Below are 24,525 nucleotides of genomic sequence, written 5' to 3'. Positions count from 1 at the left end.
AGTCCTTGTCTAGCCGCTGTGGCTTCTCTTGGGCGCTGAGAGTAGAAAAAAAGCTGCGGGACTTGAACTGGCACCTACAGCATTAGTCTTTCGCTTCCTTTGTCGGTGGAGACGCGGTGGCAAAACTTTCTAGACCCAGCTTCCTTTTATATTCGACTTATCGTCAGAAACCATGAGTTCCTGGCAAGGCTACGTGGACACTTTGATGAAAAGTGGCATTTGCAAGGACGCGGCCGTTGTTGGGTTCTGTGACAGCAAATACGTCTGGGCGGCAGCTCCCGGTGGTGAATTTGCCAAGATCACGGTTAGTATGCTCCTTCTCACATTTTCTAGTTACTTGTAGCCTCGTAAGGAAACTTTGGACATCCGCGCGTGTGTTTGAGAAGGCCTCGCCGGACGCTGTAGGACACATGGCGTCTAGTATTTGGGCTTCCGGTTTCAAAACTTAATTTGATTGCAACGTCTGGTGTGAGTTGCTTTTATAAATGAGATTAATTGTGAGGTGGTAACCCTAAACGCCACTCACGCGAGTTTCCGTGCGGCCACGACGAGGCTAGCTCGCTAGCAAAGGCGTCAGCCATTTGGCGTTCGGAACCGCGCATTTGAGCCGGAAGCCGAAAGGCGTGACTGCTTCCCGAACGTATCTAGTTGTGCCGGCGATAAACGAGGCATTTATTGGCGTGAAATGTTTTTTGATTGATTGGCGATGTATTTTTTTTTTTTTTTTGTGAAGCGATTTGAGCTTCAAAGCATTGAGTAATTTTCGAATGCCCCTGATATAATGCCCCTTTACCGTCGCAGAGGGCGCTCCTCCATTCTTTTATTCATTCGACGTGGAGGGGAAACTCAAAGCGTTCCCACAGCCGAAAGATTATTTTCTTGTGTGCCTGGAAACATAGCGTGGCACAATTCAACTTGTGTGGCCTCACTTTTTTGGGTGTTAGCATTACTTCTATAGTTCCTTTGGCTTCTTTATTAGTCACATTTTTAAGAGTTTGCGCTGTGAAAACAAAGGTTCACTGGATTGTTTTACCAACTTTACGCAATTGTTAAAGCATGTTCAAGCTATGTGTGATTTTGCCCCATTTTACAAAACAAAGCCTACTCCCAACATTAGCGTCGGGGCGTGGGCCACACCGAGGGTGAATGGGGGTTTCCCCTCGTCTCGCTGTTAAGATTGGAAGGGCAGAGTGGACGAGCAGCTGCGAAGCGCCCCGTCGTTTGTCGAATGAACAGGGCCCCATTTCGAAGCCTGTCGCGTGGCTTGTGCACTATTGCATTTCCGCTTCCTGAATGTACAAAGCGCGTGCTGCGTGGGGCTACCCGATGACGCTGCACTTCTGCTGTTAGACTTGTCCATTGTGAAGCATTTTAGCTTGAGTGGAAACGATCCTCTATCGTTTTCCTCAATAATGACTACCTCAGCTGACTTTGGGCAAGAAGCAGGTTACACCCTCAACTGGTTCTAATAACTAACCAGGCATGTTTTTGGAATGTGGGAGAACAATGCAGTGCCCGAGGTAACTTAGAAGCAAAGGGAGAACATGCAAGGTTGCAAACTCCACATGGGAAGGCCAAAGCCTGAATTTGAACTAATGTTCTCAGAACTGTGCTATGTTGGATGTGTGTATAGTCAGGAGAAACGTATTGACACCTGAAAGTTCAGATGTCGATGCACACAGTTAGGACTACAAGAAGCCAAGTTGAATTGGCCCTGCCAGAGCCAGCACCAACCCTATATGATGCTCGCGTTGGGCTGATATCATGTCAGAATCTGGTCATGTGTTTCAATCTTTTATGATTCAATGACTCACCAACTTTAAATCTTGAAATTGGCCTGCTTTCTTTGATATTGTCATTTCAATGATTTAACAAGCATGCTGTATTGGGACGTTTTGGCATCACATAAAAGGATTTATACATAAAAGTTAATGTCATGAAATAAACTGATTAATAAAGTTTAAGTAAAATATTGTATTTATTTAAGGTTGAGTTCATCACATTTATGAAATACAGTAAAGTCTCGTTATATCGATACTATTTCTATGCACGCACGGAGAAAATTACATGCAAACAGGGTCGGATATATCGATAGTCCCGGTTATATCGATATTTTTTCGGACTCCCTTGAATATCGATATAACGAGACTTTACTGTACATGGATACCCTGGAGAAAATATATATGAACATTCAGGTGCACCCATGTGATGACGTTCATACAGACAGCGGAATAATGCCAGAGTTTTGAGTGGATATTTTTAAAGTATGGGTAGACTATAGCTGTAAATAAGTTGTAATCATAGAAGGATGAAACCACTAAAGGCACTGACTTAGACCTCTGTCCATTTTGTAAATATTTGAATATTAAGCTATGCATCCATTCACAACTCACCTCCGCCGAACAAAGTGGGGCTGTAAAAAATGCTGCTTCTTACAGGCGCAAAAAACAAGCACTCTGGAGAGCCAACTATGACAGTCAAATGGCACAGACATGTCTCCCAATCAAATACATTCCTGATGATTCAGAATGCTCGAGCACACTTTCCTTGATGAATGTCGTGGCCAAAAAGTGTCTTTTTTTTGTGCAGTTTGTATTTTGTTATTGTAAACTGGGGGGCTGATACATATATTTCTTTTTGCCACCAGTCTGCGACCCACATTTGTGTTCTGACCCACAAGATGAATACTGTTGTCACTTGTTTCTTTTGCAGCCTGCCGAAATTGATGTATTGACATCGCTTAAGGATCGTCAAACATTCTTCACCAATGGCCTGACCCTAGGAAGTGAAAAGTGCTCCGTGATCAGAGACCGCTTTAATGTAGATTCGGAATGGTCAGTGGACATCCGGACTAAATGTGCAGATGGAGGGCCCACGTTCAACATTGCTGTGAGCAAAGCTGCCACTGGTAAGTGCTGTGATGTACATGACAGCTGTCATCGTGTCAATTGGAAAAGAATGCAACCAATCATTTTTGTGCCCCCAAGTGAACTGTCACCCTCTGTTCCATGCTTATTAGCTTGTTTTCCAGCATTTCAAAACAGAATTTCCAATAAACTGAGCAATTGTTTCATTCACATCATGATCGAAATAGTTAAAAAAACAAAAGCAACTTAGGATTGTTGGTCACATTTTGTACTTGGGTGCTTCTGCTTCAAGATAATTCTTAATACAGTAAAGTCTCGTTATATCGATATCGTTATATCGATAGTACTGCTTATTACGATACTATTTCTATGAACGCAAGGAGAAAATTTACATGCCGCAGGATCGGATATATCGATAGTCCGGTTATATCGATATTTTTTCCGACTCCCGAGAATATCGATATAACGAGACTTTACTGTATATTCTTTTTTTATTCAAACAAATTGGGCAGGGTTTCTGTGGGGGAGCTCATGGGAGTGGCAAACATGATAATTTTATTTTCTTGAACTTTTTACTGTTAAGGATTTAGAGGTGTGAAAATTAGAACTTGATAAACGGTGTAGTAATATCAAATGTATGGACTTAAAATTAAAACACAAGGAAAATATGTCAGGATTTTAGAATAAAGTTGTACAAGCAACGACTTATTTTACTGGTTTAACTACCTGATTTTGGCGTGCTACAAGGCTGGCAGTCAGAGCCAAAGAAGGGCAGCGCTGGAATGTCAAAGATGGGACCATATATATTTGGAATTCACTTCATATCTCCACCAAGTAGTGTCAATTACTACAGCTCTAAATTTGACACTCACACACTTGTTCTTGTTCGGTGACGAATGTATTGTTGCATGCCGCTTGAACTCATTTATTATTGGCCCTTTGTTGCTGGCATTCGTCAGCTTCTGTGTGGTGAACAAAGCAGTGCAATTTCAAAATCTGAACACTTCAAGGAAAACCTGAATGTTACTCCTGGTTTCACTTGATTCTTGATACCCAACCATAATAACTACTGTAAAATAAAATTAAATGAGTAAAAAGCTACTATCGCTGTAAACTTTATCTCCGCCTCAAATTATGCCACTTTGTTGCTAATACTACTTCATTAGTTTTCCGGACATCAGGTGACTGATACCCACGTGCTTTACCGAACATAATAATACTGCGTCCATGAAATATCGGGTTTATTCCTTGGCCACCTGTGATACCTGCTCACAAATACTGACATACTGACTGTATAGTGCCACTTAGCAGTTTTTTTGACAACGATGCTAGTGCAGCGTGTTCTACCGGAAACAAATTCCTTGTGTGTCCTACATACTTGGCAATAAAGATGATTCTGATTCTGATAAAACATGTAAATACAAATGTCGTTATAAAAATTTAGACAATTGATTCAACCACAAAATGCATTTTTTTTTCTCAACAGAGTTGCGCACACATTTTGCAAGTTGACATTTGTTGCCTCTTGTCCGAGGTAGCACTGTTTGCTCTGTAGATGATTTAATTTTGTTGTCTTTCTTTTCATGCTCTAGTATTGATTATGGTCAAGGGGAAGGAAGGTATCTATGGAGGGCAGCTCAACACGCTGGCATTCAATATGGCTGATCACCTGAGGAAGAGTGGCTACTGAAGTGTACCGTTGCCAGGCCACCCAACCCACCAGCTACCCGTCGACCCACCACCCTGTTGCATTTCACACTTCCTGTCCTTGTTGCTCCCTACTTTTCTTCTGACCCCTAGCCCCCACCAAAACAAATCACAGCCCCTGTAGTTGATCCGTAGCCAAGATGACAAATCTCGTCACTTGACAAAGACCAGCAGAATGAAAGCCAAACACCTTGGGTTTCTTTGGTGCCCATTGATACGACAAGACTTGTATGCGCTCTGAGGGGCCACTGCCTATTTTTTAAAATAAATGGGAGCGCTGAAACAGCTGCTTATCACACCCTCCTCTCCCAACTACTCCGTTAAGCAGTCATGTTCACTTGCCTGGTGACCCCACCTCCCCCCAAAAATAAAATACAAATATGAAAGCCTTCAGACACACACATCCTTGTCGCGGTGTAGTTTTGTTACGGTTAACCATCATCCAGCAGTTAGTTGTTATTACTGTACCTGTACACGAGGGCAAAAGTCAATGGACATTCCAGTTAGCAGCTTTTTTGGTGCCACTTCCTGAAATTTGTTTTGTGAAATACCATTTTGTTGGACTTTCTCACTTTTTAACCACCCTGAGCATGTTCCTTTCCCCTCACCCCCAGATAGGACCAAGTGTAGCAAAAGCCCTGAAGTTAAAACAAAACACAAAAAGCGGCGGGTTAAGTAGCAGGTATGGTGAGCATGGAGCCGGTCATTTAAAAATAAGTGTGGGGGGGTCCCTTGTCCCCTTTCCGAAGCTACACTGAATTTGAAAGAAATCTTCATTACGCTGAGTTGACAACTGAAACTGTGGAACTAATTGCTTTTTGTCATCCACTGAGCGCAGTACCTACAACTGTAATGTCTTTGGGCGGTGGGTTGGAAGGAACCAATGCGTTCTTGATCAGAACCTGTGTATCCTGTGCCATAATGTAGAGGTCTGTTGCTCTTCTCAGATTACTTTTCCCTCCCATAACTTGCCCCCCCCCCCCCCCCAACTACAGCTCTACTGTTAAAGCCTTGTGTAAGCATCAGATCTGTTTCAAAGTCCTCCTTGCTGATTTCTGTTCTCATTTTAGTTTTCTTACGTCTGGGATAGTCTGTCAATGCATTAAAGTTCACGTGCATACAACCAAGAATGCCATGTTGATTTATCTTGTTTACAGACAGATCAAAAATAAATTTATTCCAACCAGAAGTGTTTCCTGTTCTGCTTTTGAATTTGTTCTAATTTATCTGGGCAATCACAGGTTTGTTGCCAATGTCATTTGAAGTGTATGGATTTAGAAAAGTAGTGTTTCATTTGTTGCAATGGCGTTTACAATAATGTAGCAAATTAAAAGCCAAGTTATTTTCAAAGCTAATAGCAATTGAGTCCATAGGTTAAGGAAGTCCCATTAGATAAATAGATTTTTCAACCTCTTGTGTGTATATCTGCATGTAAAGAAATAACACAGCACTTTCCTTTTTGTTATGTGGTCACTGTTGTGCTGAAAAGAAGCAATGGTTTGCCCTGTTCTGTTTTGTGACTAGAATGGAAGACTACGCAACCTTGAAGCTGTTATGGTTTTCTCCATTTTCAACCTCTTGAAAATATGACAATCCCATTTTGGTTTACCATGGTACTCTTTAAATATTATGACTTTTACGACGAATGCACAATCTACGGGGATTGTATTTGTCGGGGTACCTAACATTAAAGAATAAATACATCAGATTGCCGCCATTTTAAAAATGGTGGCTCACAAATACAATTTTGGATTAGCGTGTGGTATCGATTTTGCTGACTGATTGCAGCATCAAGTGACATAAAGGTAAGTGCAGGGACACTGATAATTTTCTTGAAAATATCCCTCCCTCCACATTATATCAATAATGAAATCAAACTTTTTGTGTAATTAAAACTTTATTTTAGCACTGACATTTATCAACATGCCTTTCTTTTTAGTGAGGGCCTGAAACTTCAATATATGCTTTTTTGAACACATGCTTCAAAAAAAGAGACCAGAACCGTTGGATCAGTGTATGTACAATAAAAAAGCGACTGAGAAAAAACGTTTACATTTGTGTGCGCGGTTATGTATTTACGTAGTGCTCATTTGGACTTTGACTTGGCCCGTAGGGAGTGCATCTTGTATTTGCGACTCTTAAACAGTCTGCGTGTGTATTATCCCAGGTGTGCAGCAGAATTCCTTCAATGCTTCATTCGTCAGCTTGCAATCAAATATACAGTACCTGCTAATATGTAAGGGGAAGGGAGAGTATATCACACAGTAAGCCGTTTGCAAGAAAGGGTCAAGCGCGAAGCATGAGATCATGGCCTTCTGGGCTTGACTGCTGCATCTGAACCACCACGGTGACCACCTCCTCGCCGTCACTGCATTCATCCAGCTCATCGTCCTCATATTCTGAGGAGTCGCCTTGGTTTCGGTCAGAGCGGGACGCTGCTGACATGGTGCCAAAGGAGTGGGCGCTGGTGGAGGCGAGTGAGCGCAGCAGTGGTGTGCTTTCGGACGCCTCATCATTCTCTTCGTCGCCGCTCTCGTCAGAGTCCGAGTCGGAGTCATCCTGCGAAGGGACGACCTTCTGTTTGCAGACTGGACATGTCTTCTTGGTTTTGGTCAGCCAGGGGTCCACGCATTTGCCGTGGTAGGCTGTGGGGATAGTTGCTCATTACACATGGTTCGTAATTGGAGCCATGCCAACAACCAAGGGAATGACGTCGGTTTGTGCCAATTGGAAACACCAGTGACCGCAAACCATACCAAGCAATACACCAAAACGTAAGAGACAGTAAAACCTTGGTTTCATCATGTGTGTTTTTAAATCTAAAAATGCAACTGGACCGTTTGTTTCAATAAATTGAAGGGTGTGCAGTTGAAACATTTTCAAAGTTGTAAAAAAAAAAAGGGTTTATCAAATGTATTGGCATGTTGGAGCAACAACCTAATCAGCATAAAAAAACCTTTAATCGTCCCACAATGGGGAAATTCTGTATAAGATGATATTTTCAAAATAAGGGTATTCTGTACCAGCACTTTGGGGCCCATGTAGTGGGTTATTTAGCTCCAAAAAATAGTTGAGTGCAACTGCTACATACAGAGATGAAAGCGGACATTGCATAAAATTCTTAGGGAGGGGTCTCTCTCTCTCTTTGTCCCTCCCTCCCTGCCTCCCTCTCTCCCTCACCCCCCTTTCTTCCAGTGGTGGCCTGAACCAGGTTAAGGCAAGGGAAAGACTAAATGTTAATCACCTTTATTATTTAACACTTTTCAGGGTTTTAAAATGTTCTCCTTCAGTACATTTCAACTGGGAACCAGTTCTAATGCAATTTTTTGCACCTCACAGCCCAAGCCCGGATAAATACAGAGGGTTGTGTCAGGAAGGGCATCCGATGTCAAAGCTTGGCCAAAACAAGCATGCAGATCAAACCTCTAAAGATGGAGGACACTGATTTGCTGTGGCGACCCCTTCAAGGGAAAAGCCGAAAGGAAAAGAAGAAGACAGTCCAGCGTGGTCTGGCAATGGATTGTACAATGATACCTTGGCTTACGAACTTAATTGGTTCCCAGAAAGTGTGTGTGTAAGGCGAAAAGTGTGTATTCCTGTTGGGGTAATTCACTATACGAACATCTTTTTGCATCATTTGTTTTTGTTTTGGACTTCCTGATGCGTCATATCCTGCCTGCCTTTGCGTGATGTCACATCCTATCACATCACATCCTATCCATCTTCCATAAATGCTCTCCCAGCGTGTCGATCTCTCTCTTCCTTTCTGCCTCTCTTCAACCGACCCCACAGTTTCTCTGCCGTCTACAAGATTAAACTGACTTATTCTGTTCAACACCTGGCTTCCTGCTGATTTCACCATCCCATTTCTAACACCCTGAAAAGCGATGAACCAGGAACACTTTTAACCCATCAATTCCAAACATTAATTTCCCATAGGAAACCATTAAAATTAGAATAATCCATTCCCGGGTCCCCATAAAACATAATTTTGACCTAAATAAGCCTTAAAACTACACACAATATGTTATTTTATGTATAATAAATGTTCTATGATATTGAAATTAAAGAAATAAACTGTAATGAATAAAAAAAGTCATTTTATTTACCTTTGTGATGGTTGTTGATGGCTTGATGGAATGGATAGCTTTTTGCATAAAGTGTCTCAAGAAGCTCTGGGTTGCACATCTTGGAAGTTGTGATATGGCAACAGCAACAGATGCAGGCAGACACACTAGAAACTTCATTAATAGCTGGTTCCCTTGCTTGTCTTTTCTCTGCAGTCTACACTCTGCCTTTGAACTATCAATAAAAGTCCAAATTTCACTGTGTTCTATATCCATTTTGTCACCTTCACTTGTTTTTTTTTTCACTTTTGTTTTTTTTTTCATTTCAAGCTCTGTCTGCCTTTTCTGTTCATGTATAGCTCTGTTTCTGTAACCCCTCACCCCTCGCCTTTGACCAATCACGTGCTGCTTTATCCGAAGATTGGGGACGGGGACAAAAAAAGTCAGCTGCGATTTGCAGCTCCTTGTTAAGAGCCCCAATTGCTCATTCGCAAATAACACATCACTCATTATGGCGCTCTGTGTGTATCCCGAAAAATTGTTCATATGCAAAGATTCTCGCGAATTTAACGTTCGTAAGGTGAAAAGTTCGTTAGCTAAAGCGTTTGTAAGCCAAGGTATCACTGTACTGTACTTGGTTGCTCAAGTGTTAAACTCATTCATCTTGAGTGTTTCGGCAGGCTGGACTCACCATGAGAACATGGCAGGACCCGCAGTTTGTCTCCTTCTTCATATTCGTCCAGGCAGATGGCGCACACATCATAGTTGTCTCCTGAGAAACAAAGCACATTTTTCCATTGCCTTCATGGCCTCAACTAACACAACCGGGAAGACGTTTGAGGTCTTTCATACCAATCTTTTCACTCTCACGCTGCTTCTGACAACAAAAATATTCGAAACTTTGTCTTGCAATTGGCAGGCAACTGGTCCACGTTGCATTCCGCCTCTTGCTCATTGAAGCGCCAGGAAAAGCGCTACACAGGACGGAGGAATGGAATTGAAGCGTCCAAACATCAAATATGTTTTTTTGTGAATTTGAGTGTTTATGGGCATGTTTAACAATACTTCTACTACTACTACTTTGGTAGTACACAACAGTTTTATACCAAAACTGATTTTGCCATTGACTCCAGACAAGGTTTATCACTCTCCTTCCAGCACTGGTCTGATTCTTCCAAAAATGTCTTTACATCCAAGCCCGTCAAAGACGTGAGTTGAGGAATTTACCAACATGTTCCATTTTCAAATTCCACAGAACCCCCACCCCCCCCCCACACACAAACCATCTTTCTTCCAGTGGTGGCTTGAAGGAGGTTGGACTCTTGTGAGCTGCTCTGTTTACGCAAGCTCAAAGTGAGTATGCTTTCCTCTGGTGTCTACGCCAGTGCCGCATGTGACCTTATATGGACGCCCAGTTACAACCACCGCCGCCGCTCCTCCTCCTTCCTCCTTTTTTGTTTCACTGTCAGCAACTGAAACTTAAAGGCAAACTTTTCACTTTTTAACGGATATTGTCAAACTTTCAGGCCCTAGTTCAAGTAGCAAGACAAATGAGACTATTTGCAACACTGGTTCTTGGCCATAGATTAACAAATTAGTTTGTTTTCTGTGTTCCAGTCACATTTTGCTCATTACAAACCCACCACCCCTCCCTAAAGGAAAAAAAAGCAACAAGTTCACATTGACCTCCTTTGTGGACCAAACATCAAGTAGTGTTTAGTTATTTATGAAAGTTACCAGACACTTAATTGTACAAAGATCCTCATATTGGATGATTTGACAGTTTTGTTTCACAAATGGTTTGTTTCATAGCTTTGGCAGGTGCTGCTCTTTTGGTTAGCAATACCTTTCCCCTGAGCTCAACTCTTTAACTCATTCACTGCCATTCACAAATTTATTCGTGAATTGAAAATATGCCGTAGCGTTGAGCACCATTCCTGAATTTGTTTGGGTTTTGTTTTTTCCTGCTTCAGTTCCGATAAAGCGCTGGCCGTGGCCTATGGCGATGTTTTTTTTTCCGTTTCCATAAGGGGCAGCATTTCCCTTTTTTCCATGTCAGCCCTTTGTTCCAGCTTCAGCTGTTGTTAAAGCGCTATATAAACAAATATATTGCATTGTATTTTGGACAGGCACTCTCATTTTAAGCTCTTATAACTCCAGACCCATATCATTTAGGAATTAATGAAAGAACAGTCTAATGTTTCTAACGCTGCATTGAATGTTTATGTAGTCCTGGAATTCAAGTGAAAGCCCTGACACTGGAGTGGACACATTTTTGCACGTCCAGCAGTGAATGAGTTAATGTTCATGTTTGAACATTAGGATCGATAAACTCCATCAATTGAAAGATCCAGTCCCCTCCATGGAAGCGTCAACTTCAGATGAGGTGCTTATGTGTGTGTGTGTGGAGTTAAAAGTAAATAACAGAAGCACATTCCCGAAATCGGCGACCTTCAAAATTCTTCAGCGCGGATCATCACTAAAACCCCCTCCTTTCACCACATCACCCCTGTCCTCCAGCAGCTCCACTGGCTCCCTGTTACACATCGGATCGAATTCAAAATACTTGTTTACATTCAAAGCCATCCATAACCTTGCCCCTCCCTATCTGTCTGACCTGCTTTAAATCTCCGTTCCCTCAGATCGCCATCCTCCCTTCACCTCTATGTGCCCTCTGCCCGTATCACCACAATCGGATGCAGAGCTTTCAGCCGCTCTGCTCCCAAACTCTGGAATTCACTTCCACCTAATAGCCGTGATATTGACTCCCTCCCTATTTTCAAATCCCACCTCAAAACCCATCTGTTTAAAATGGCTTTCAATGTCTAGTTCAAACTGCTATTTTATTATTTATCATTTTACTTATGGTTTTATTGTTGTGTGCTTTGTTTTTACTGGAAAGTGTCCTCGGGTGTTTTGAAAGGCACTTGAAATTAAATTGTATGTTTATTATTGGATTGGATTGGATATGCCTTTATTAGTCTCACAGTGGAGAAATTTACATTTCACAGCAGCAAAGTGATGAAAGGAATGAAAGTAGAAAAACGAAATACATGAGCTGCTGGAAAGGCAGCCACTCTCGCGGCGCCGTCTTGAAGTCAAAAGAACAAAAAAAAACTAAATAACAAATAATATGACAGCATAGAGACAATATGACAAAACAAAGACACAGAGAGACATTCATTCTTCAGGACTTGCTGTACCCTCTTTGTGATGACACAGAATGATGAAACAGCATGTGACCATGTGATGCAGCAAATTATTATTATTATTATTATTATTATTATTCACTCCAACTCAAAATACTCATATTTATCCCTAAATGATAAAAACAGGTAGCACAATTATTTACCACAGGACCACTCAAGAGTCAAATGCGGTGGCCATTTGTGAACCACGTTGCTAACCAGAAGAGATGCACCCATCCATTCTGTCAAAGGTGCTGACTTAGTTTTCCTCTGAATTGCCTGTGCACCTTTCCATTTCATTTTACACATTGCAAGCGGAATTATAATTTTGGTTCTAAGAAATTGTATGGATTCATTCCCAACAGTCTGTTGTCATCATTTGGTGGCACTTGAGTAGAAGCCTTGTTTTTTTTTGTTTTGTTTTTGGATTTGTTTTTGTCACATAGTGTTTGTTGTTTCGTTGTGCGGACCTGATGTGGACTGTTTACGGCACAGGTGTGAAAGTCAAGGCCAAATCCGGCCCGCCACATCATTTCATTCGGCCCGCAAAAGAAAATGCATTCATCCATCCATTTTCCGTACTGCTTATTCCTCATTACGGTCGCGGGGGGTGCTGGAGCTTATCTCAGCTGTCTTCGGGCACGAGGCGGGGGACACCCTGAATTGGTTGCCAGCCAATCGCAGGGCACACAAAGACGTACAACAGTCACTCTCACACTCACACCAATTTGGAGTGGTCAATCTTCCTGCCATGCATGTTTTTGGTGTGTGGGAGGAAACCGGACGCAAACCGCCAACCTCTGTACTGTGAAGCCGGTGTGCTAGCCCATCGACTACCGGGCCGCCGCAAAAGAAAAGCAAACTTGTGAAATTCAATGATCATTGCAAAAGTTCAAACCAAGATTTCAAACTGTCCCAAGTATACTACAATAACAGTGATTATTGTTTACTTTGAATTTGAAAATTATTCATTAATTTGTAGTGCGCTCTGTATGTAGTACAGTGATACCTAACGAGGTGTGTGTTTGTGCAATTAGCTTCCCAGTACCATTACGCTAAGTCGACCATTGCTAACATCCTTAAGAACAAGGAAGCTATTAAGGGTGCATGTGTGGCTAAGGGTGTTTCTGTGTTGTCTAAGCAACGGTCTCAGGCAATAGAAGAGGTCGAAAAAACTTCTGTTAATTTGGATTAACAAAAAGCAGCTAGCAGGGGACAGTGTGAGTGACGATATTATCGCTGAGAAAGCATGGCAACTTCACTCGGATATCATCAAGAGGCAACTACATCGACCATCAGAAAGGTAAATAAAACGACTTAATTATATAGTATAGTAGTTTATTTCTTGTAAGCCAAGTATTGTATTGTATTTTGTAACATTTCTCTTGCTGGCACCGCTTCTGTTTCGTATGTCAGATGTTTTTGTCCAAATTTCAGCTCCTACGTTTTGCTGCTGCCTTCAGAATCAGTCGTGGTGGCTGAAGTAACTAAGTGGGTACTATAACTCAATTCACAAAGGCATCGAGGTTGTCCACCATAACGTCTTCAGATTATTTGTTTTTTGATATTTTGATAATTTTGGCTTTGTTATCAAGAACTTCAGATGACATATGGGGCACAGAGCCACATTGACCATTGACTTGAATAAAGCATTGTGATTAATTTATGGACTATGTATTTGTGTAAAGACCTTTCACCAACAAATGTCCTACCTCTCTGTAATGGTGTAAATAACAGCCATAAATTACAATTTTTTTGATGTATGTGCAGACAGTAACCTTGTAAAATCCGTTATAAGACCTTTATTATATGAGTTGTTTTTACTTTACAAAAATAAGAATGTTGAGACTGCTACAAAAGGTTTTATTTTTAAAGATAACATGTCTTGGTACAAAAACGTTCAATACCAATGTAAATGCAAATTTCCCCATTGCGGGACGAATAAAGGTATTCTGATTCTGATTCTGATTCTGAAATCACAACTACAACCACAATAATATCCCAAATATCGATATTCACTTATTTAACTATTTTTCTACCTATATGAGGGACTATGAGAGAATTGTTAATAATTAATTGTTTCCGCGTTTTGGGGATTCAATTATCCATGCGTGTCGTGTGCAAACATTGCATTTTCCCATCTGCAAACCTAACCACCCAAAGACAAATACAGCAAGTTGATATTCATGAAACTTGCGCGGGCTTTTTTAAGACTCGACAAACTGGTCTGGTGTCTTTTTTTTTTTAAGGACAGGAATGGAATTATACTCAGCGTGCCGAAACACTCGTACATGCAAATATGATAGTGTATGGTTCCCCGATAGTAACGTTATGTGAATTATTAAATACTGCATATGGAGATATTTTTTGCATACTATTTAATTGGAGCTCATTAGAACAGTTTGCCTTACCTATTAATGTGCTTTAAATTGCCAAAAAGTTGTTCTTTCCTCCCTGGGTACTCTCAAAAAACATTTTGGCCACATCTAAAATTCCTAGCATTCCTGAAAACAGACTAATAAAAACCACATAGTCCCCCCCCCCCCCCCCTTCTTCAGCTAGCCTTGCGGCAGCGTTCTCATCTCTCCTAAGAGCTCAGCTGTCCCACTGAACTTCAGATGAGGAGTGTGAAGCCTGCGAGCGAGGAGACTCAGTGGAAGAAGTGTGTAATGTGTCGCTGAATCAGAGCGCTGCTCTATGTCCATGTCGTGAAACACTGCAGCTGCTCTGTTCATTGCGAGTCTGTGTGTGTGTGTGGGAATCGCCAAGATAGAGGTCAGGGTTTAAGAAATGGGGAGGGAAGTGATTTCAAATATGTGCCACGAGCTCATGCTACAAACAGAAGTTGCTGATTCTGTCCACCGATTGGGCTGACACTAAAGGTGAGCCCGGATGATGCAAGGCCTTGCAATCACACTGCAACCATAGATATCAAAATGGCAGCGCAACGCTGACAGGCGCGGCAGCTGCTGTTACATAACCCCGTGTATTGACGCAGATCCTATGTCTCACGATGCTATTGTGCACCAATTACACAGACTCTATAGACGTTCATCTTCGGACTGTACACCATTTATGGAAATGTGACACTGTCTATTTTGCCGATTTTTTTGGAAGTGCAGTGTGAAAATTAAACTCTTCATTCTTTTGTTGGACGTACAAAAGTGTTATTCAATAGAGCATCCAAATTCGAAGAGCCCGCAATGTACACTCGTGACAGGTAGTTATACAGAATGCATATCTAGATTCAATAAGATAGCAGCATTAGCAAAAGTAAGGTAGCAGTTGTGTCGTTAACAAGCCAAGCCAACATCTCCTCTGCTGTGGGAAGGATGGAACGATAATGAAAAATGAATGATTCTTGAAGGTCCTCTTCTCATATATCCTGTATTTTTCATGAAATGATGATATGCAAAGAAGAGGACTACAATGCTGAAGCAATAAATGTATCTTTTTTAATCTATCTATCCATTTGCTAATCCTTTTATTGTCACAGGGTCACGGGCATATTGGAATTGATGCCAGCTGTCTTCGGGCACAAGACAGGCGATACGCTGAAACGGTTGCCAGTCAATCGCTGTGGCACACACAGACAAACAACCATTGGCGCTCACGCCCACACCAAGGGACAATTTAGATTTTAGAGCATTTAATCAGCCTGCAATGCACATTTTTGGAATATAGGAGGAAATCGGATGAAATTCCCGTAGAAAGCCCACCCAGACACATGGAGCGAGAATATGCAAACTCCACACAAGAATGCCAAATCAAACCCTACTGTGTGCACTGTAAGGCAAACGTGCTAACCGATCGACCACAGTGCTGTCGTCACACCATATAGAAAAAAATCTTCTATATTTATACAGCAAAATGAAGCCCTTATTTTTCTTTGAAATTGCAACCTTATGCTATAATGCAATGTTGATTTTAATTCGCTTAACTGTTCAGTCCTAGTTGATCACATGACTGTTTTGTTATCTTGATTTAACACGAAATTTTATGAAGCATACAATCAATTACAAATTAGTACCGGTTCTGAATCCCTCTCAACTGCCCAAGCACCCTCTGCCTTAAATGGCAACTGATGTGTTTGCGTTCATTATGTCTCGGGATCTATCCAATTCCTTCTTGTTCATACTTTTGTTCCGTCGTCATGTGGACAGTTGTTGTCAAAGAAGAGATGTTTTTTTTGTTTCAGTTATCAAAGCTATTTTTCAACAAAGAGCATAAAGCCGAGGTAGCGGGCCTGCGAGTGCAGTCAACAACAGCCAACTCAGATATTTTTTTGCGCGGTGATTACAAAAAACAAATTTTAGGTACAAGATGGGGCTAAATTACTGTTTTTTACGACTCCGCAGATAGTATTTATTCATGTACTACTGTCATAATGACAGTTCTAAACAGATGTGATAAAAAGAGGAATACAAAAGTACATTTTCATTGGATGTTGATAATAGCAAAGGCTCTCTCAAACCTTTTGCTTTTCAATGGCTAATTCCTGTTTTGCTTCATATGTTTTCAAAAAGCTGACTCCTCTAACAGTCTTTATCAAATAAATGTAAGCACCAACTCATAAATTCCACCCAATTGCTCGGTGGGAGTGGGGGGCTATCTACTCTTAAGTCATCATTTGATTTGCTTCGAAGTAAGCCAACTCTAAATGTAATTCGGTACACATTTGTGTCTCCTTCCTGTCATCCAATACTGTCTGATTCAACTAGCAGGACTGCTACCCCCCCCCCCCCCCCCCCAAAAAAAAAAAAAAAAAAAAAAAAAACTGTGCCACTCAGCAGTCTCATCAAACCTAGGCAGGAAGTCACTGAGCACTCATGATGTACCTAAACTACAATCTAAGGAACCACAGACTACATTTGGCTCATGTGGGAAGGAGCAGCATGGCTCACAACCTCCACAGTTTGAAAATTTACAAGGGAGCTCCTTATAAAGCGACTCACTTTTAAAAGATCCCCTGCAGGGATGGGAAGTAGCCAGACCGTTGTAGTCTATTCTAAAAGTCACTGTGATATTAAACCCAAATAAAATTCAAAGCAATATCCTGATTACAGGAGTTTCACCTCTGACGCTTCATTTTCTTCTGTGGAGTTCAGATTGCCTTTTGATCACCTTGTTTTAAACAAACAGGTCCAGTTTGGTAGATATTTTAGTGGATATCATTCATTGGATTTAAGATTCACGTCATAAGTAAACGAGATTACTTTTTAATAATAATATATTCGACTAATATACTATCTGTTATGGAATTTATTAATGAAGCAGAAATCAAAAGTAAAAACAAAAAGATTCTTTAATCTTTGGGACGGCATAGAAAATGTGACTGCCCAGCCCGATAGGGGCAGGCAGGGGAGAGAAGAGCCAAGAGGAAGAAGAAGAGAGAGAGAGCGAGAGAGGGGCATTCAGATAATGGGGATATTGTTTAAAAGACCCTATCAGCCACAAACTATCTAGAAGTGGGAGCTTACAATCAAACCAAAAGTAAGTATACTAAAGTGTAGATATTGAAAGTGACAATAGATGTTAAGAATGTGTTCGTGTAGCAAATTGCCCTAACACTGTGTAGTTACCAAAAACCATATTTGAACATTTTTGAAGAACAAGAAAAACATTTTTCAGCTAGAATCTTGTTTTTTTTTTTTTAACAGAAGCTAAGAATCACTTTGGTAATGATGTTAGTTGGGTAACCATTTAGTAATTATCCCTGCAGACTGATTATACAATTGCCAGTCCCTTGGAAGAGAGAGCGTAAAAATAAACATGGACAACAGGCCACATGCTGCTTCACCAGGTCTAAACTGTAATTAGAGAAATACAATGAATCGCTTTGAAAGAATGAATGGGAAGAAAATACACAGGAGAACTGAAAAAAAAAAGATTACCACAAAAGAATATTTGGAAGCGAGAATGTCATCAAACATATGGCCGCTTATTGTTTTACTTGATGGATGGGCAAATGACACAGTCTTGCTGGTATGGTTGCTATGCTTTCTGTTTACATAGCTAACACATCAGTGCTTACTTGAGCTGTACTGTGATCAACCAGTGAGGAAAAAAGTAAAAGTGTGGCTATCGTGTCACCAAACAACTCGGCTGTTCAATCCACTCAACAGCGAGAAACTACTTTGCTCCCTCACAGTTTGTCCCGACAATACATTCTTAACCACCAGTCATGTGTCCACTCTCCACTTGGAATACCTCTGATCACCCAAGGACCGCTTTAAAAGAAAAAAAAACCTTTGAGAGGATAATAATCCGATTAGCCCCAAAATGGAAAAATGATATGTCGGAGTGCATTGCTATCACGCTCATCTGGGTCAAATGGTGAGAAAGCACATGTGGTATAGAGATCAGTCTTTATCATACCTGCAGGAAAAAAACAGTACAGACACTTACCTTTTTTGTACTTGTGGATTGGCAGCTTCTTTAACTGATCTTTACGGAGGCGACTCCTCCGAGCCCTGTGCCGATCTTGGACAAACTTTGTGATCTGGCGACAATAAAATCGGAAAGGTCTCTGTTGCTTTTTTATTATATATCCTCGTGCTGTAGTAGTGTAGTCAGGTTAGAGTACATGAGGTCTAAGTCAGTGCAAGGTGGACCAATACACTGCAGATGCATGACTTCATACAGTCTGATCTATTGGATAATCTTTGTTCCAACTCAGAATGTGAATAACAGACGTACCATGAAGACAACAATGAGGATGAGGCAGATTCCAACGATGATGAGGAAGGGGATCAAGTAGTATTCCAACGGAAGACTGAAATCTGGCATGAGGATCACACGGCCCCTGAAACAAAATGAGTGAGCCGCAAAAACTGGTAAAATTCCTTTTCTGCATGCTTAACATCAACTTACCCTTTGTCAAACAGGTAGTCTTCTTTCAAAGAGTTTGCAGTGTCTTCACTTACAAACACAGAGGGAATATCAATCTGCTTCATTATGTCGACTACAAACAAAAAACAGAAGAAAAAAAATCATGACTTAAAGCCCATTTAACTTCATCCGATTAGTTGTTCTGTATGAAGCCTTGTTTTAATACAGTCATGATTGGGGTAGCAAGTGGTGCGTGGCTCCCTCCATGCATTGAATTGACAGCCATGTTTCACCAATCCCAAGTGAATTTTTATGGCAAAGGCCATAGGATTTCTCTCCCGGATGGCTCAGTTTGGCTGCCTGGTATTATTGTGAAGTAATCTGAATGTATAAGACATACTCTTGAATGGGGTTCAATCTCTTCTTTTCCTTTCGGCTTTTCCCTTCAGGGGCCGCCACAGCGAATCAATGTCCTCATCTATCCCGGTTTTGTGCATCCTCTTCTCTCACACCAGCTACTTTCATGTCCTCTTTGAGCACATCCATAAACCTCCTCTTCGGTCTTCCTCTCGGTCTCCTGCCTGGCAGTTCAAGACTCAGCATCCTTCTCCCGATATAGTCACTCTCTCTCCTCTGGACATGTCCAAACCATCTCAGTCTGGCCTCTCTGACTTTCTCTCCAAAGCCTCTAATATGAGTTGTCCCTCTAATGGACTCATTCCTGATCCTATCCAACCTGGTCACTCCCAAATAAAACCTCAACATCTTCAGCTCTGCTCCCTCCAGCTCTGCTTCCTGTCTTTTCTTCAGCGGCACTGTTTCCAGTCCAAACATCATGGCTGGTCTCACTGTTTTATACAGTTTTCCTTTCATCCTAGCTGAAACCCTTCTATCACACATCACACCTGACATTTTTCTCCAGCCGCTCCAGCCTGCCTGGACACGCTTCTTCACCTCTTTTCCACACTCTCCATTGCTCTGGACAGTTGACCCCAAGTACTTAAAATCCTCCACCTGAATGGGGTTCAATCTATTGGACATAAAATCAAAATTAAAGATACAATTGCCATTTATAGCGCACTTATCAAATGTTGCCAAGCTTGAATATGATTTTAAAAAGCTGGCTTGTCTGCAGGCGTCAAAGTCAAGGCCTGGCAGCCAAATTTGGCCCATCGTGTAATTTTATGAGGCCGGCTGAAGCAAATCAAAATTGTCAACTTGCATGCTTGCTAAAACCAAAATTGAAAATTTTCCTTTTTCATAAATAGGAGACATATTGTAAGCATTTTGTTGTAATTAAACCCTACATTAGAATAACTTAAACCACAGTTGATTTAACAATTATTGACTTTTTTCATTTGGTTTGAGGCACAATGGCCCTCCGAAGGGAAAACATATGTCGTCCATGTTACTGCACATCTGACCAAGCTACTGCACATGATTTTGCAGCAATCACAGGCGCTTCACAATCAGAAAATACCAAGAGATGTTCGGCTAAATGTGGCAGGTCTCAACACAGAAACAAGAAGAAACATGCTTGGCAGTTCTGCAACATGGCGAAAAAAAAGCACCTTCACAATGATTTATGACTGTGGTGCACCGTTCTAAGTGAGGACAGGGGACACTTTCACTGGGACTAAAGTAGGCTATGCTCAGCCTCTGCAAGGTATCAGAACATTCCAAGAAACATCCCGGGACTTGACAGGGATTCCTCAAGTCAAGCGTCATCGGGCTTGGTAAGCCGACAGCTATGGTGCATGGTTATATAGACGTTGGCATGAGTAAACTTACGATCGTTGGAGCCCATGCTGATCAAGTCATCAGAGTTCACATTGTGAACGATGGCCGCCTTGAACCCAGCTTTCTGTGCATTGAGTACCTGGGAGAAGAAAACATTTGTCTCATATTTAGCAGATTCATCAATTTGCTTTGATAAGTATGCACGGTGCTTCACTTGAAGTGAAGGTTAAACTAGAGAGCTTAAATCAGCCATATGTATTGCTAATGTCGAGAATGATGCAGGCAGCCCATTCCCTAAGAGTCTGTGCAAGAAACAACGTGCTTGGTTTATACACACCCAAGGCCCAGAGCATTCACTCTGATATAATAAACACTCAACTTGCCCATACATGTCCCTCTGAAACCCCCAGGAGACGTTCATGAGACATGCACTTTTTAATTTATTTTTTACCCACAAGGCTTTGACATGTGCAGTAAAGAATTCCATTGGCTTTGAACTTGCTGTATATAGTAAGAATGAGAAGAAAACCTTTATTTGTCTCGCAGTGGAGACATTCCCAAATTACAGCAGCAAAGTTATGAAAGGAATTAAGTAGAAAAACAAACAGTACAGTAGTTGTTGTAAAGGCACCACCTTTTTGGTCATAATGCTTTGGGAAAACTGCATTGTATTTTAGACAGCAGTATTTGAGTATTTCCTCTGATTAAAGTCTTTTGGAATAATCGACAAACCTGCTGAATGATAACGTTTTCCTGTTTGTCCCAATACTTTCAATACAAAATGGCTGTATAAAGTATTTGACAGATTGTTGTTCGGAGTGGGTTGCGTCATTAAAAATGTGACTTGTATTTTTAAAAAGTTGCTTGGTGGTCCTCCCAGCGGAAGGAACGCTTGCTGCGTCATGAATGTGCAGGAAGCTGTATGAATCGCACTGTCATGACGATCCCTTCCATGCGTGGGGCTCCCATTCGGAACAGAAGCTACGGCATCCTGTTCAGCTATTGTCGGGCTGCTGACAACAGATGTTTACAAGGAAAGAGGATGTCACAAACTAATCTTGGAATGGCTTGTGGTCCTGCAGTGACTAAGTGAGGGAGGCGTGGCGGACAACGGGTTAGCATGTAGACGTCATAGTGCAGAGGTACCGGTTCGATCCCGGCTGCGGCTTTACTGAGTGGAGTGTGCATGACTCCCCAGCCCTGTGTGGGTTTTCCCCTGTTACTCCAGTTTCCTCCCACATTCTGAAATCATGTGTGACAGGTCAATGGATCATTCAAAATTGTCTCTAGGTGTGAGTGCGGGTAGTTGTTCATCTCTGTGTGCCCAACGATAGAGTGGTAACAAGTTCAGGGTGTCCCCTGCCGACTAACTGAAGACAGCTGGGATAGGCTCCAGCACCCCTCCGCTACCGATATGAGGATAAAGTGAATCGGGGGAAAAACGGATATTTTTAAACTAGAATCTTCATGGCCAAAGACCTCGAACCTTTGATTCTTGTATGTCATCATCATTTCCCACACTTCACCTATTTAACTCATTCACTGCCAGACATGTGCAAAAATGCGGCCCCACCAGTGCCAGGGTTTTTGTCATTGTCACTTGAATTCCAGGACCCACAGAATATTGACTTTTAGGACTACATAGACATTCAATACAGCGTTAGAAACCTTAGACTTCTTTCATCAGAAAAAAAAGAGTTAACTCCTAAATGATATGGGTCTGGAGTTATATGAGCTTGAAATGAGGGTGGCTGTCCAAAATACAATGCAATAGATACATATTGGTTTATATAGAGCGCTTTCACAACAGCTGAAGCGGGAACAAAGCCCTAATATGGAAAAAGGGAAATGCTGCCCCCTTGTGGAAAAGAAAAAAAAACATTGCCAGAGGCCATGACTAGCACTTTAACGGCACCCAAGGATGAAAAAACAAAACCAAAACAAATTCGGGAATGGCGCTTGACGTCATATTTTCAATTCCTGAATACATTCGTGAATGGCCGTGAATGAGTTAAGTGTCTTTTGAATTGATTTTTATTTTATTTTTTATGGACCGGGTGTTTTCTCTGTGTAAAATGCCTTTACTGTGATGAAAGTCAATCCATTTAGACCTGTGACGCACCAACAAAGACACGGTTAGAAGCTGAGGCAGAACAGTCCTGCCTTTTGTTTGAGCCATGTCATCGCAATTCTATGAACGTGCGCGCATATGTGAAGCGGTGTTTATTGCAGTTGAGACAGTGTGACTGACTGCATGTGTGTGTGTGTGTGTGTTTTGTTTAAATGCATCAATGGCCACTGTGCATGCTGTGTGGATGAGGGACACGTGCACAATTCTGGATGTGTGAGTGTGTGTGTCTGCGCATTTTGATAAGTACAGCTGACTTCAGCACTCTTAACAGCACGTTGATTCAGGGACCGCGTCAAGATTCAATTCCCTCCGACGAAACACTGACAGAGAATGTTCATTTGCACAACATATTGTCTTTTATCAGTCACTGGATTACAAAAGCGCCATTTGTGCACTCTGAGCAAGAGGAATTTGGCCTCTGCAGAGATATGGACATATGATACATGCCTGAGACTGAAAGAGGGTGGGGGGGGGCTCAAAAAGTAGAGCAGAAGTGAGAGAATAAGTAAATGACAAGAGGAAGTTCGCAGATGGGGGAAAAATAGCACGGGTGGGAGTCTCAACGCTATGTCGCATTTCTGTATTGGTGCTCTTCCATTTTGCAGACTATCATATCGTAGATACATTATGTTAGTGTTAAGTTAGCACACAATTTATTTGCAGGAAACTCCAGTTCAGAAGATGTGAAATTCATATACAATTCTAAGCATTGTCAAACTACACATAAGGCGTTGTTTGTAGGGTTTGACAGAATGACCTGATTCCCAAGCAGTTATTCATTGCTATATATTCAGGCCTTTAGCCAGTCTTCGTCCATCTGCTATGAAGTCGAGCCAAACTAACACAGACGTTGGATGTAAGACAACAAAAAAAGAACAGCCATATCTTTGTGTCAATGAACCAAAATACTGCATGGAGAAAGCCAACAGACAGGAAAAGATAAATTTTCACTGAAGCCAGTTTGATTGCAAGAGGCAGGGTAACCCTTAAAGGACAACCGCCGTCTCAGAACAAGTTGTGTCCATAATTTGTAAAATGGCTTCAAATGACTTCTACTGAGCGTATTTTACAAAGATTCCACCGCATATAGCTATATTTTATGTTTTAAGACTCGCGCTGAATATTCCGGAAGTCTTGTTTTTGAGTTGGTGACGAGTCCGTACGTGACGTCACTGAAGGAACACCCCTGACCGAAAAAAGGACACATTGTAGCAGTCCTTCCATCACGGCAATGCATTTTGCTTTGCTTGTTTGGACTGAAAATGTCATGTTGCACCAAAAAGAGCCAGAAGAGGGCAACCAAGCTCCATATAAGGAATTTATCAGCCTGTGGAAACGGGCTGATTAATTCCTCACAGGGAGCTTGGTCGCCATTTTCTGCCTCTTTTCTGGGACGCTACATTGCAGTCCAGATGCCTCAAAATGACACGGAAAGACTAATTAATTGCAAACATGTATGCTTTCCTCTTCAGAACTATTTGAATCATATTCATAACTGGATGTGTAACAAGAAAGCATATTCTCCGAATCTGAAGCCATTGTTTTGATTCTCCAGCAATGCAAGACGTCTTGGTGTGACGTCACGAACTGGGGGCGGGACTTTCTGAAAATGCCCAATTCGCAGCTCAATTTTTTGCAGATTTTGGACACTTTAAGTCATTTTTATTGGTGTTTTGCATTTGAATAAAATATCATACTGCGTGTTTTGGGTATTTTAGATGCTATAAAACGTTTTTCTGATGTCAGTTAAGAAACAAAAAAGTGACGTCGGTTGTCCTTTAATGGTACGGCGGTCACTTCAGTGGACAGATATCAAAAGTTACTCTACCCCACTTGGATGATGACTGCCTGCCGTAAATCTCTAACAAACCACAAAAATTTGGAGCATCCAAATTTTTTACTGTTTTAAAATGTTTTTTGTCAATTTTTGAAAAGATCTGTCATGTACCTCATAACAGCATCTGTGGACTTGTGTATGTGTATAAACTAGACAA

At 41.5% G+C, this 24,525-nt stretch overlaps 2 protein-coding genes across 2 annotated transcripts in view; one reads left to right on the top strand and one right to left on the bottom strand.

Moving 5' to 3' along the window:
* Nucleotides 1-5,763, top strand: LOC148895797 (profilin-2-like). Its single transcript, XM_089000809.1, has 3 exons — nucleotides 1-304; nucleotides 2,713-2,908; nucleotides 4,460-5,763. The coding sequence occupies exons 1-3, from the start codon at nucleotides 173-175 to the stop codon at nucleotides 4,555-4,557; spliced, it is 426 nt and encodes a 141-aa protein (XP_088856935.1). The 5' UTR covers nucleotides 1-172; the 3' UTR covers nucleotides 4,558-5,763.
* rnf13 (ring finger protein 13) overlaps nucleotides 5,503-24,525 on the bottom strand; it is a 43,172-nt gene continuing 24,149 nt past the window's right edge. Inside the window, exons 5-10 of the mRNA XM_089000808.1 lie at nucleotides 20,452-20,539; nucleotides 18,703-18,793; nucleotides 18,529-18,634; nucleotides 18,238-18,331; nucleotides 9,333-9,413; nucleotides 5,503-7,219 (exon numbers count right to left, since the gene is read on the bottom strand). Of these exons, the coding sequence (XP_088856934.1) occupies nucleotides 6,861-7,219; nucleotides 9,333-9,413; nucleotides 18,238-18,331; nucleotides 18,529-18,634; nucleotides 18,703-18,793; nucleotides 20,452-20,539 (819 nt within the window). The 3' untranslated portion in view covers nucleotides 5,503-6,860. The remainder of the gene's footprint in view (nucleotides 7,220-9,332; nucleotides 9,414-18,237; nucleotides 18,332-18,528; nucleotides 18,635-18,702; nucleotides 18,794-20,451; nucleotides 20,540-24,525) is intronic.

The sequence above is a fragment of the Hippocampus bargibanti genome, linkage group LG07 (assembly GCF_051943395.1).
Source record: "Hippocampus bargibanti isolate YZ-2025 linkage group LG07, ASM5194339v1, whole genome shotgun sequence".
Classification (NCBI taxonomy): domain Eukaryota; kingdom Metazoa; phylum Chordata; class Actinopteri; order Syngnathiformes; family Syngnathidae; genus Hippocampus; species Hippocampus bargibanti.
Note: the sequence above shows the minus strand (reverse complement) of the source record. Positions and strands in the feature narration are given on the sequence as shown.

Excerpts from the sequence above, each read along its gene's own strand:
- LOC148895797 (XM_089000809.1), top strand. The coding sequence starts at position 173 with ATGAGTTCCTGGCAAGGCTACGTGGACACTTTGATGAAAAGTGGCATT. Across the intron at positions 305-2,712 it reads GTGAATTTGCCAAGATCACG|CCTGCCGAAATTGATGTATT; the intron begins GTTAGTATGCTC and ends TTTCTTTTGCAG. Across the intron at positions 2,909-4,459 it reads TGTGAGCAAAGCTGCCACTG|TATTGATTATGGTCAAGGGG; the intron begins GTAAGTGCTGTG and ends TTCATGCTCTAG.